Here is a 13263-nt window from a genome sequence, read left to right on the forward strand (position 1 = left end):
CTCCATTAACTCACTCCCCGCCCAGGGCATGGCTCAGTGAGTCCATCACTTGCCCCAAGTACAAACACGGGGCTCATGCAATATCCTGTGTGTTTTCTTGGCCTTCACTGTCAGGATCATTACACAGTGTGATTAAATATCCTTCCAGGGGCCTGGGAATGCTCAAATCCCAGTGCAGAACTTCCCAGGCCGCGAAATCTCCGTGCACTCACTGGACTCTCTCTGCATATGAATATGCAGCTTAAAAATGATGCTTTGTACAAACATGCAAATGGGATTAATGACTGTGGTCTTTTGCTGGCTATTGATTGTGATTAGACATCACTGGACCACCGTTGGGGGATGATAATGGATTTAAAACGACTGAGCCACAACTTTGCCTTTCAGAGGAACTGAGACACAGGATTATTGCTGTTAATATAGGTCATAAATCTTTTCTGTACATGGAATTCATGTATCTGAACTCCTTCCAAACTACATTTTTCCCTACTTCAACAGCCCTTCATTAAAATTTGAGGATTTGGAGTCATTCCAATGGAGGAAAAATGACCCAGCTGGATGGGGTGGGTGTTGAGATGAAGTATCACACTGTAATGGCACACTGTTTAATGTATGTCAGGGATATTGATTGGTACTATGCATGATTTTATGTGGGCTAAATACATTATTTTAAAAATTCAGCAGTGTATAGAAAGACTTTAACTTACACTGGGTCGCTTGAGAATAGGTGTTGGAATGGTACAGAATAGCTCTCATTTCTGGAAAATATGGTAGTTTTGCAATGTTTACTCATTATATTTGATTTCAGGTAAAATAGTTATTTCTCATGAGGTTAATGGAGGAAAATTTACTTGGCAGTAGGCTACAGGAAGGTGGCACAAGTGGACCCAGGAACACTGTTTGCCTTCAGCATAAGAAGCCTTCATAATTGTTGGAGATACCACTGGCCAGGCTCCCATGAGCTCCCTGCTCCAAGCTGGAGGCCAGGATGCTCCTACCCCTTGCTAAACAGGTGTCTGATTTTGCTGTGGGGTGCTAGATATGCACTGGCAGGAAGCTTTGAGAAAAGGCATCATTTTTTTTTAATGCAAAATAATTGTTAAAAGGTAATTCATTGCTGTCTAATTTTTGCCTAGAGCCCTGCATTCTGTAGTGCCTGCTGTCTTGCTGACACATACTTTGCTACATCTAATCTCCAAGTATTGTAACTAGTTTGTCTTTTCATTTTTATTCCTTACCTGGTACGCTTCCCAAGCCTTCTAAAAGCCAATTTTACAAATACTAAAAACTGCCTTCTACCAGGAGCCTAAATCATTTTAGATTCTCATTTAACCACCTCTAATTACATGATACTGGGTGGCAGCTAACCCATTTTTTATACATTAAAGAGTCTAGCCTGCAGTGAATAGGACCACACTCAATATTTTTTGGGGGGTACCAAGCTCAGCTACTGGATTTGAATGGGGCATGCCTGAGTGGGGTCTGTGTGGTTTGTAACATGCATTGGAGCAATCTGGAAAATAACAAGAAATGATTCTAACAAAATGACTAAAAATCATTATAATGATCCTGTATGTAGAACTAAAGGCTGTGTTTTTGTGGGCCAAAACCTTGGAAAAAAAGGAGTACTTGAGCACAGGAAGATGTGCAGGTAAGAGCAGTGGGAAGGGCCTCAGGTGAAACAGGATTTCTCTGTGGGTTTGTGTGGTCAGACACGGCAGCTTCTGGTAGTGTTACTCAGTTCAGAAAGGGAAGATGATTTAAAGTATGGAGGACTTGCTAAGTTGAAACTTGTTAATAAATGGCTTGAATTTGTTACCTTGGGGTTCATATATACCACACCAGGACTCTTTCTGGTTAGGAGCATGTTGTATTTAAATGTGTGCACGTGTGAAACTGTCACCATTGAAGTGGGAAGTAGCCTCAAGGAGGTTTTCATCGAGAAGGTGAACTTCATTAAAACAAAAGTTTACTACTTTTGTGGTGCCCAGTCCTTGTGTCTGTCTATCCAGGAGCAGTTTGGTGCCAAAAGCTTGCTTTCCTGTTTGCCCTTGTTGTCACAGCCAGCTGCCAGCCAGGCAGCACAAGGGGAAACGCTTCTCCTGGCACAGGTCAATGTATGAGCAGGAAACATCACAGAAAGATCTCACAATTAGGTAATGCGGAGTGAAAAATCACCTCAAGTTTTGCACTTGGCATAGTACACATTGACAGGATTCTGAGGATTTCCAGCCAACAGCCTTATGGCAAAGGATTTTGCAGGATGGCTGCGTTTTTCCTCTCTGACAAAAAGCCATGTGCCATCCACCATCTGCTGGTTACCGCCTTGCTTCCTGCCTTTGGAACTGCTTCCTTGGCTTGTAGAATGTCAGTTTATAATTGATATTGCATTTTTGAAATTTAATTTATTTTTCTCCTTACCTTTGATGATAAATGAGAAAAGGTATTTTTATATTTCTACTGCTGAGTATTCTGGCATCACCTTCTGTATAAATGAACATTTCATGTCTATTATTAAAGTGAGTAAAATTGGGCTTAAGATTATTCTGAGGGATGAAACATATTACAATTACTACATAAAATGGGTCTTAGACACGTAGTCCACCAGGATAGTTAAAGCAACACCCAAAATGAACCATAGATCCAAAAAAACCCCTAGAGGTTCCTAATAAGAAGTGTCATTGTAAATAATTAATGAGGCTCAGAACTGCAGCAACAAACAAGTGAACCATATCTCAAGTCTGTTTCAAGGTTACAAAATCTTAGAAACAAAACCTTTGCTGCTGAGTGTTTTGTTCAAACACAAACTAAGAACATAAGGGTGGCTCCCCATGCCAGATTTTTCTGGACCAACATCCTGTTCCCAGCAGTGAGTACCAGCAGATGCCTCAGAATGGTTAAGAATAGGAAAGGCATTTGTGAGGTTTGGTCTTAGTACCCCGCTGGACTCTACTTCTTACTTCAAAGTATCTTGAGCCAGATGCTGTTTCCATGTAATCTTTGGTGTATTCCTCTTCCAAATCTTTGTCCCATCTTCCTTTGGACCCGCAGAGAGTTGGATCCACATCATCCTTTATAAAGGAACTGTGCAAGCATCCTGCCTGGTGAGGCAGAAAATCACCTGTTTTCTTTTCAATCATTTTAATGGGGACTTTTTAAATAGTAAATTGACTCCAACATTTTTTAAATTCATCCCAATTTTCACCTTCTCTGGTGAGAGGAAAATGAGCAGTGACAACACAGGAGAACAAAGAAGAGTTGCAATGACTGCAGAGCTGAACTGATGTTTGGCATTTCCATCCCTTACATTGTTCTCAGTACCAACTGGAAAATGGAGTGTTGAAATACAGCTCTCATAATCAAAGGTGGGACTCCATTAGTAGATGTCTACTTTCCTAAGTGGAGTTGTCTGGATCCCTGCTTTTAACCTTGTTTCCAAGTAAATGAAGTTTACAAGGATGTATTTCTCCCAACCCCCTTGCACATGTTCCTTCAGCTCTCTTCCACTGCCTTTGGTAACTTTTAACTTGCAGGGTAAATCTGGCAAAAATTGGAAGACAGAAGTCTAACAGATCAGTCAATTCTTGATGTATTTATTTTATCAACAGCTAAGATGATGAAAGAAGTAGGCAAAAGATGCTTCCATAGGTATTTGGTGTTCATTAGTTCTGTTCTTCATGGAATAACTTTTCTTCCTAGGCATTTTCTTTCTTTATCTTTCCTCTTTGACCTAGCATAAAATGTCAGCAAAATTCAAGTAAACTTTAGCAGGATTTGCAGTTCTTCCCTTGTACTTTACTGTGCCTACTGTCAGCCTGTGCTGATATTGCAAATAACATAGAGGCTTTTAGAATTTTGCTTTAGAATAGTTGCATGAATAGAGGTAAATAAAAGAGAAATCATTTTTCCAATTAACTGATTGGAATATTGATTTTAAAATGATTTTCAGTTGTCATGGTAAAAGAGCTTATCCCTGTAATGTTTTGGACCATATGTTTAAAATTTGCTGTTACATTGCTGATGCTTGTGTTGTTTAAGCTCCAGTCAGAAGCTGCCTCTTGCTGCAACTCTTTTAGGATAAAAAACTTGAACACAAGTTGTGTTTGGCTTGGTTTTGCTCTGAGAACTGTTGTTGGCCAGCACTGTGTGTAAGGCTTTGCTCACCACCTTTTGGTTTGGGCTGGAGTTGTCTGAGGGAAGGAGCTGTGTCTCAGTTTGTGTGCAGAACACTGACTGTGTCCACAGCCCTATAGAAATAATATATATAAAAAATGCATATAATACATAATATATACAATAATATATATTTTATATAATTTGTGTATTTATATACATATGTGTGTGTGTGTGTGTGTGTGTTGATCTCATCAACACATATAAATATCTCAAAGGTGGGTGTCAGAGGATGCTGCTGGACACTTCAGCAGTGCCCAGCGACAGGACAAGGAGCAATGGCCATCAACTAAAACACAAATTCCCCCTCAACATGAGGAAGAACTTCATTCCATGGAGGGTGGTGGAGCCCAGGACAGGAGACGTCTCCATACCTGGAGATGGTGTGGAGTCTCCCTCTCTGGGGCTTATCACAGAGCTATGATACAGATGGATTTATCATTTATTTTGCTTAATTCAATATGACAATCCTTGTAAATGTTGAAGGATGGGATGCATGGTCCTGCTTGGCAGCTGATGTTGTAGAGCAGAAGAGCTTTTCTACCTCAGTGTCCACAGGGTCTTCAGAGGGAACCTGAGCAATCAGTCCCCTGGAGCAGCTTGAGATTCAGATCTAAGTCTACTGTCCAGAAATATTTGAACCAGGAGCAGTATTTGAAGCTGCTTGGGCTGTTGGCGTTAGGAGTGACACATTTACAGGGAAGCACTCTCAGTGTAGCTGTTGCCTTCACTTGACTGGCACTCCACAAAGGCAGTCAGACTGCTGAAATGCTGTGAAGTGACTCTGTGCCAAAGGCTCATGTTGTTGCTGAATATGAGTCTTAACTATTAATGTGTCTACACCTTGGGAAATGTTAATGGAGAGGTGTCTTGTAGTGAGAACAGTGAAGCTGGAAGGAGCAGGAATGTGTAATGAAAGGAAATGTGTGTGTGTGTGTATGTGTGTGTGTGTTTAGAATATGAGGGAGGAAAGGTTTAAGGCTTGAGAAGTTAATGTTCCATCCCTTTTTGTGGAAGGTGGAATTAATGTTTCCAAAGTTTTTCCACTCTAAGTGTTCCTGGAAGAGCAGGTTTACAGTATCAATTAGGAATACCAGAAATCAGCTGAAAGATAGAACTTTATGTGCATTTAATGTTTAAAAAATGGTCTATCCATAGAGGGAGAACAGGGGTTACAGGTACCATGGGCTCTCCATTGCCGAGAACTTTGGAAAGATTCTTCTGTAAGAATACTTTAATCAATGCAGGCATGTTTCATCCCATGTAGTCCTTTGGTCTGCGAGAAAGTTTAAACAGAAATCACCCCAAACCAAACCAAACAAGACCATACAAACCCAACTTATAGGGATCCACAGAGCACCATGCACAAAGGTGCTGCTTCTTTACAAAAGCACCATATTTCTAGAAGTTGGCAAAGTTATTTGCATTTATGTGAATGTGTTTGAAGTGACAGAACAAGATAGGATTTACCTTTTTCTTGTCTCCTAATACCTTGCCTAGTTCTTTGATGTGTTTGTTAAAAAACAATTAAGGTGTTTTATTCTCCTCTGAGTTAGATATATGCACACTGCACAGGATTTGTTGGAGCTTTTCCTGTTAGTGATCAGTCTTGAATTCAAATGGAGTTTATGTATATAGCTGCTGAGAATTAAGGTGGAGGTTCCAATGTCAAATTTCATATATTTTTAATATCATAATCAGCATGCATTTTGTTTGAAAATCAGTCATATGATAGAGGACTGTGTGGGTACCATACACGGTTAAACTGACAGCCATAATCATTAAAAGCAGCTGCTTTTTCTGATATATTTGTTTCTTCCCCCCACATGCTCTTATAAGGAAAAATAGCACGGTAAAAAAAATGTTGCAGCTGTGGGTAACAAAACATTACCTCAGAATTTGGTGTGCTTCTTTTTATCTCCCAGGACTGAAAAATGCTGCAAATCAGAGAAAGTGTGTCATTATTGATCAGCTATTAAGTAGATAGGGCTTTTTCTTAACAGCAGCATTTTGATTTAGATGTCTGACTTGGCTTGACACAGCACTTTCCTGTTCATTATGTGTGTGTCTGGTCTGAATCCTCGTGTGTGCTGAGAGTTTCCTGAGCACAGAGTGCAGCCCCTGTGCTGAAGCAGCCCTGACAGCCAGCATTCCCACCAGCACCACTTGTGCTTCCCAGAAATGCTGGTGTTAAGTTCCTACATGGATAATTGCAGATCCCCTTCCTTTAATGACCTGATGCTTTTTTATTCACAGGGAGTTACGAGGAAACTTGTTTTGCAGGGGGCTGGGGCATGGGTCCCTCTGTTCCTGAGTATTTTTGCCCTTACTTCTGTCATTCTCTCCCTCAAAACTGTTTCCTGGTGCACTTTTGTTTCCAATCTCCACTATTTTTTCTCCTTTGATCTGTAAGGGGTGCTAAACCTCACTTGTAACTCCTTCCCCTGCTGCAGATTGCCAAATTGAATCCATTTGAACTACCTTCCTGCTCATATCTGTTTTCTGAAAGATTTTCATCACTGCCTGGATGGTGCATTCTTGAAATTCAGCCCAAGGAACCAGTTCTTCATGTAGCATTTTGGGGATTATATATTAAAAAATGCATAAGCCATAAATCTCTTTTTGTGATTCACAACAGTGGCAGTGAATGTTTCCCTCTGAATCAATTGCAGATTTCATCAGTCCCACTTTATACCTGACTCTGAATTTATTTTAAGCTCTTATTTCATAAATGTATAAGGGCTGTGATAATTTGTCATTTCTCTAATTTTATCTATCTTCAGAAGTGAGATCTGGCTTATTAAAAGTGCAAGTGCTTCATTAACAGAAGCACATTTATTCCTGACAGCTCAACAAAATTAGGGTCTCCTCCAAACCCCTACTCAGACTTCAAGCCTTTATGCTCTGGTATATGTGACAAAAGCTTCAGAATTATACCTGTGCAATGTTATAAAAAAATGTTGAGAGATTAATCTCTCAGAGCTTTGTCTTAGGCATGGGGGTGTAACTGCCTTAATGAATATTATAATGATATTTTCACAAAAAATAGCAACCTAAACCACAAGTGTTAAAACCGTCAAAAACTTGGGTAGGTGATCTTTCATAGTGGCAAGCTCCCCCTTAAGATCTATCAGGTAAATGATGCACATATTTCAAGCTGTCGTAGTAGCTACTTTTACCAAGCAATTTGGTGGACATCTATTGGAAAAGGAGGAAAGGGAGAATATAAAATAAAAGGGTTGACACCACAGGTTTCAGACCTTTTTTTTTAATAAACTCCAGCAGTGAATTAAATATCTCTGAGTGTACTCTTACTTGAAGTTTTACAATAGTGCTTAGGATCAACCCTTGAGCTGTTTTCAGTCCCCACAATTTTATATCCAGAGATTTGGAAGAAGGATTTCCACTGCCTGTGATAGGACCTTTGCCCTTATTCAAATAAAAGAGTTTATTGGGTCCCAAAGGCAAGGTCATCTTATTGATGTTGCTCAGATAATGGCAGAAATTGGTCTGAAAACCTACAGCTTAACTATTTTTGACCTGTATTTTTGTGTATTATCCCCAAATATTTTTCCTGTGGTTTTTTTTTTTTTTGTGTGTGTGTTTTGGTTTGGTTTGGTTTGGTTTGGTTTAGTATGAAAACAATTGAAACAAATTTTTGCTTAGAAAATGAAAACCTCCCTTATTCCTAGGAGGGCTGCATCAATTTTTTCAATATTTTAAAAGAGTTTAGGATGAAGGCATTCTAGATGGATTCATCTAATTTTCATAGCTTGACAGGAATTATATTAGGAAGCCAAATTACAGGATACATGGATACATTTATGGCAGTGAAGCCCTGGGAGCTGTGAGCATGGCTTTGGAAATTAAGCCTCAGAAATCGGTTGGGAATTCTCTGAAGGGCTTATTGAACATTTGATCAAGTGAGATTCATGGATTTCCTACACTTGGATTTTCAGCAAATTCTTCTTGAGGTCATTTGATAAAAACTCCCAAGGAAGCAGAACTGTCCTGAATAAGAAAAGGATAGGAATCAAATGCCACTTTCAGCATGGAGAAATTAATTTCTGAGTCTCACAGGGATCTGTGCTGGGACCTGAGTTATTAAGATGATCTTGGAAACTGGGGAAGGGGATGAGGTGGATGAGTTTGCTAATTAGCCAGGGCAGTGAAAAGGAGCATGTGAAGGAGGACAGGAAAAGATTCCAGTCTCAACAATTGACTTGATGGTGAAGCAGCAGCTGAAAATCTGTGCAGGTGAACACAAAGTAAAGCACATGGGAAGAAATGGTCCTGAGATAAGAACTGATAATAGGTAAGAATGTGTCTAATTATCAGTACTGAGGAAGGAAATCTTGCAGCTACTGTGGCCAGTTTGCTGAAAATTTCTCTACAGTCGTGCCAAAGATGGTAATTAAATTGAAAGAACAGAGAATAAACCACGAAACAGTGCCATTGCATACCTTCCTTGGGTACCTGTTCCTTCCCTTTCAGCTGAAAGGGTGCTGAGAGAGATGGGAAATGTGCTCCAAGGGCACCTCTGCACAAGGAATGAGTCGGGGTCTTCGTCCTGGCAGTGGAACTGGATAGGGCCCTGTCCCACCACGGCTGGTGGCACACTTAGACATGGTGAAGGTGTACTCAGTGTTTGCTTTTAATCACAGTAGTAGAATTAGAAGCATGAAATGAAATGAAGTAAGGTATTTAAGACCCCAGAAGAGCTTTTCACACAAGGCATAATTAAATTTTGGAATTCATTGACATAAGAGATTGCGAGTGCCAAAGGTTTGCATATGTTCAAAAATCAATTACTCACAGGGGAAAAAAAATCCATGGATTCTTCTTGAGCACAAAGAAATCCTGAGCCACAGGCTAGGTCTGGGAGGGTTTAATAAGAGAATCACTCCACATGCTTTTTCTTACTTTTTTATTAAGAATCCCCTACTAGTTACATAAAATGTTACAGATGGACTCTTAGTCTGAAGCCATATGTCCATGCTTAAAGGAAACAGAATTATACTAGTTTATGTCTGAGATTTGGCAAAAAAAATCTGAGCTGAACTCTGTATTTTTCATTTATGTAATGTATCAATGACCCCAAGAGATGGTGAATATGTTGAAGTATTTATACAGAGTTAGAAAAAACAAAATTAGGATGCTTTTTAAAAATTAATTATATGTTGAAAATGGTATGAATTTGGGAAATTAGAAAATACTCTTCCCTTAATCTGTCTTGTTGTATTTTGAAAGCAGTCCTCTGGGCTTACGTTATTTTATTGATGAGCTCATAATAGGCTACAAAAAGTAGGAATTTATTTGAAAGCTGTATTTACTTTCCTGTGGGGGATAGGTACTTCCTATCTCCTTTTCTTTTGATAGAGTATTAATACATGGACACTTCATCTATAATGTGTCGGAAAACTGTGCACAGTAAAAATACGAATGTTTCCAAAGGTTGCTTTTGTTCATGTGTATTTTAAGGTAAAATCAACAACTGCAACTTAACCTGTCTTTCTAAGCAGAGTTAAATTATTTTGCCTGAAAATTCCTTACCTCTCTCCTGGCTCAAACCTGTTTCTTATTCCTTGAGCAGTGGCACCCAGCTGGTGACATCGAGCGGTGACACCACGGTGCGGATCTGGGACCTGTCCAGGCGCGGCTGCATCCTGACGCTGCGGGGCCATTCCCGCGCGGTGCGGGCCTGCTTCTGGCACTCCTGCGGGGACTTCGTGGCCTCTGCCTCCATGGATGGCACCAGCAAGATCTGGGATGTTAACAGGTATGGAGGCTCTGTGTTCACTAATGGATACCTTCATTAAGAACCAGGGTTGTGCTTTAGCTCCCTGTCGATTCGTGGAGTTCACTCGGAGAACACAGGGAAATTAAAGGCAGTGCTGGAAAAAACAGCCTCCGATGGGATTACTAGATAAAGGCTTTACTAAACAGGGAGCTGGGAAGGACTTCAATTAACACAGTGCCAAAATGGAAGTATTTGCTTTCACTTGGCATCCGTTATTCTTCATTGCTGGTTTTTTTTAAGGCAAGAGCTTTGTGGAACTTCAATATGTAATTTGAATAAGTAACTGAATAAGACTTTCAGTAAGTTTTCTATATACTGTTTCAAGCTCCTAAGTACACAACCTGGTTTAAGGTTAGCCAAGTGGAAATTTATTTTAGTCATTTTCTGTGTTTCAGCAAGGTGACTCCTGATTAATAAATCATCCTATACCTTCTTTATTATCCAGGCAAGTGCATTTTATGAAGGTGCTTTTAGAATATCAGTGAATTTGTGCTTACTGATTAATTAGTTCCTTAACTCTCTCCAGTTGTCTTCAGTTTTGATTAACTTAACACCTTAAAGAAATGGGATGGATTTATCTCTTTTCAAACTATCTCCTCTAGACTGCTGAATTACTGTACTGTACTAGGTCTGATTTTTAACAGCTGGATGTCATCCGTCCGCAGAGTCCTATAGGCGTTTTCCCTGGTTCTTTATTATCCAGTCCTAATGGATTTTTCCAATTCCTATCGGTCTTTTTCTTCCCTTGCATTTGAATGAGATGAAATACTCCTTCAAGATTGTTGGCCACTGCAGGAGAAGAAGCTTCACTCAAAAAGCAAGGGAAAATTTCATCTTTTGTTCCTTTTTCCTAAATCCCTCCCGGCCTGCTGCAATTGCAGTGAGCCCTTAGTGGAGACTTTTCAAACTGTAATTCATCCAGATTTCACTGAGAGTTAATTAAAACTCTGTCTGTATCGGATTTCCAGTCTTGCTTTCAAACCATGAATTGAGGAAGCATTAAATGATATTAAAAATATTGTTTTCAAAATGGGATAACTAACCTATCCTTTCATGAATTATTCCAAATTATTTTGGCGAAAAAAAACCTAGTTAAGGTTTGACAAAGTTCAAGCCAGCAGAGTGGTGGGTTTTAGAACAGAAATTGTCAGCCAGTTCTGAGAACAGATGATGCTTCCACCATCGCAGTAATAAGCATTAATGGTCAGTGTTTTCCTTAGAAACATGAACAGCAGAAATCTAACGTATTGTTGCCTCTTTTCTTAACCTGTTGTAGATTTCTAATGCTTTGATCATCTTTTATGGCATATTCATGACCTTTAAGAAATAATACTAAGAATAGCTTTAATTTGATGTCAGAATGGGTTTGAATTTGCATAGACAAAGGTTTGTTTAGACATTTGAAAATGCCTTCCCTACAGAGGAAGCTTTTGTAGTCAGAGGAATCAAAGCAAACCTTCACCACCAACCCATGGTGCCTCCCACTCACACTCATCACCAACTCCCATTTCTGCCTCCAGTCTATCTGAGCTGTGCTTTGGATGCGAAAATAAGAGAGTAACATCCCAGCCATGATGTGAAAGGCTGACTATCCATGTAGAATTATTGAAACATCAAAAATTATGCAAAATCTCAGTGGCTAAAGGCAGCAGGAAGTGGCATAAAAATGTGACATAGTCCGATTAAAATAAGGTGTATTCAGAGTAGGAAAAAAAAGCCCTCATGGGAGTTCTCACTGCTGGGTTTTTGATGTGTTGCCAGTAAAAGCCATGTGCTGGGGGCTGTTGCACTGCCTCAGTGCAAAGGCCAGGTGAGTTCTGCTGTGGCCAGTTCAGGTGAGTTTGTAGAGCTGTATGTGGTGTAGGCACTTAGTATGAAAAGAGGACTGCAGAAATGACAGACATTTGAAGAACTTCTCTAAAATGGGTTTGGTGACAAGATGTGGCTGTTTCGAGCCTAATCCATCCTGGTTCTGCAGAACACTCAGCTGCAGTTGGGCCTTGTGCCCATGCTGGCTCATTCAAGTGGAAGATCAGTCTGTGCAGGATGTACGGCAAGATTTGGAAATAAGGGAAGGCTATGGACAGATGAATGAGCTGGTGGTTTCCACTGGCTTGTTAAATTGCTGCTGTTATATTTGGAGCTGTGCTACAAAAGAGCCTGCAGTGAGCTTGGGCTCGGCAGTGCTGATTGCTGAGCTACCTGGCCGAGTTTGCAGCACTGATCCAGCTGTTCCAGGGTGTCCCCTGTAATTGTGCCACGAGCTTGGCCGGCGGGGCTGGGCACCCCAGGAATGTGTGCCCTCCTCAGCCGCCCTGCCAGCCTGGGGCTGTGTGACAATAGGAACGTGGAGCAGGCTTTCTGTGGTTTATGATGCTTGGAGTGTTATTTTTCTCCCCAACCCTGCAGAACAGGTGCTCATCCAGGTGCCATCGTCAGCCTTCTCCCTCTCCAGGTGCCACAAGCTCTGAGCAGGGGACAGAGCCCAAGATAACGTTCTCGTGGGAGGATAATAATCAGTGATCACAGTTAATCTAGTGGTTTTATTCTTTCCACTAACAAGGAATTAAGATTTTATAAATGAGAGCTGTCTTTCTTCCTTAATATTACATATTTGGATGGATGCCTGCTTTCAAATTGAATGGGCCTGGAAAGCAGCAGATTGTAGGGGAAGAAAAGCAAGAAGGATATCAAAACTATCACTGCCACCTCTCTGAAAGAGGTATGTTGTAAATAAATGCTACAAATAAAAATACATCCATTTCTGTAGTGGATGACAGTTATCTTCTTATTTCCAGCTTTCAAAAAGGCCACTTTTATACATTAGAAACATACTTTTCTATAAATGTTGCATTTGAAAAATATACATCATTCTCTGTAGTTGTAAGCTTGGTGTCAAGAAGCTGGGGAGGCTATTTGCTATCTTTTAGCACCAAAATCCAAGGTGCAATTTGCACAATCATCAAATCTGTTATTGGAGTCCAAAGAATACAAGATGCAACATCTCTTCAATAGGAAAATGTTGCCAGCAGTTCTGATAAATTACATAATTCTTTGCCAATGATAAGAAAATTCTGCCTACTAAATATTTGAATTTTATTTTATTAGAACATGAAATATGCCTGGGGGTTTTGGTCAGTTTGGGGTTTTTTATTATTCACAAATGTTTTTCTTCTGTGTATACTGGAAGTTTCAATCATGTATCAAGCCACAAATGACATTCCTACCAGGAGGATAATATGAGGTAGCTTTTAGTAAACAATGTTCTTCTGGACAAGTTAGGTGCCTTC

At 40.1% G+C, this 13263-nt stretch overlaps 1 protein-coding gene across 3 annotated transcripts in view; it reads left to right on the forward strand.

Annotated features, from left to right (window-relative positions):
* SPAG16 (sperm associated antigen 16) overlaps positions 1-13263 on the forward strand; it is a 359563-nt gene that overhangs the window by 179640 nt on the left and 166660 nt on the right. For all 3 annotated transcript variants that reach the window (XM_019291013.2, XM_019291011.2, XM_010407852.2), the window contains exon 12: positions 9767-9952. In XM_019291013.2, the coding sequence (XP_019146558.1) occupies positions 9767-9952 (186 nt within the window). The remainder of the gene's footprint in view (positions 1-9766; positions 9953-13263) is intronic.

The sequence above is a fragment of the Corvus cornix genome, chromosome 7 (assembly GCF_000738735.6).
Source record: "Corvus cornix cornix isolate S_Up_H32 chromosome 7, ASM73873v5, whole genome shotgun sequence".
In the NCBI taxonomy this organism is placed as follows: Eukaryota; Metazoa; Chordata; class Aves; order Passeriformes; family Corvidae; genus Corvus; species Corvus cornix.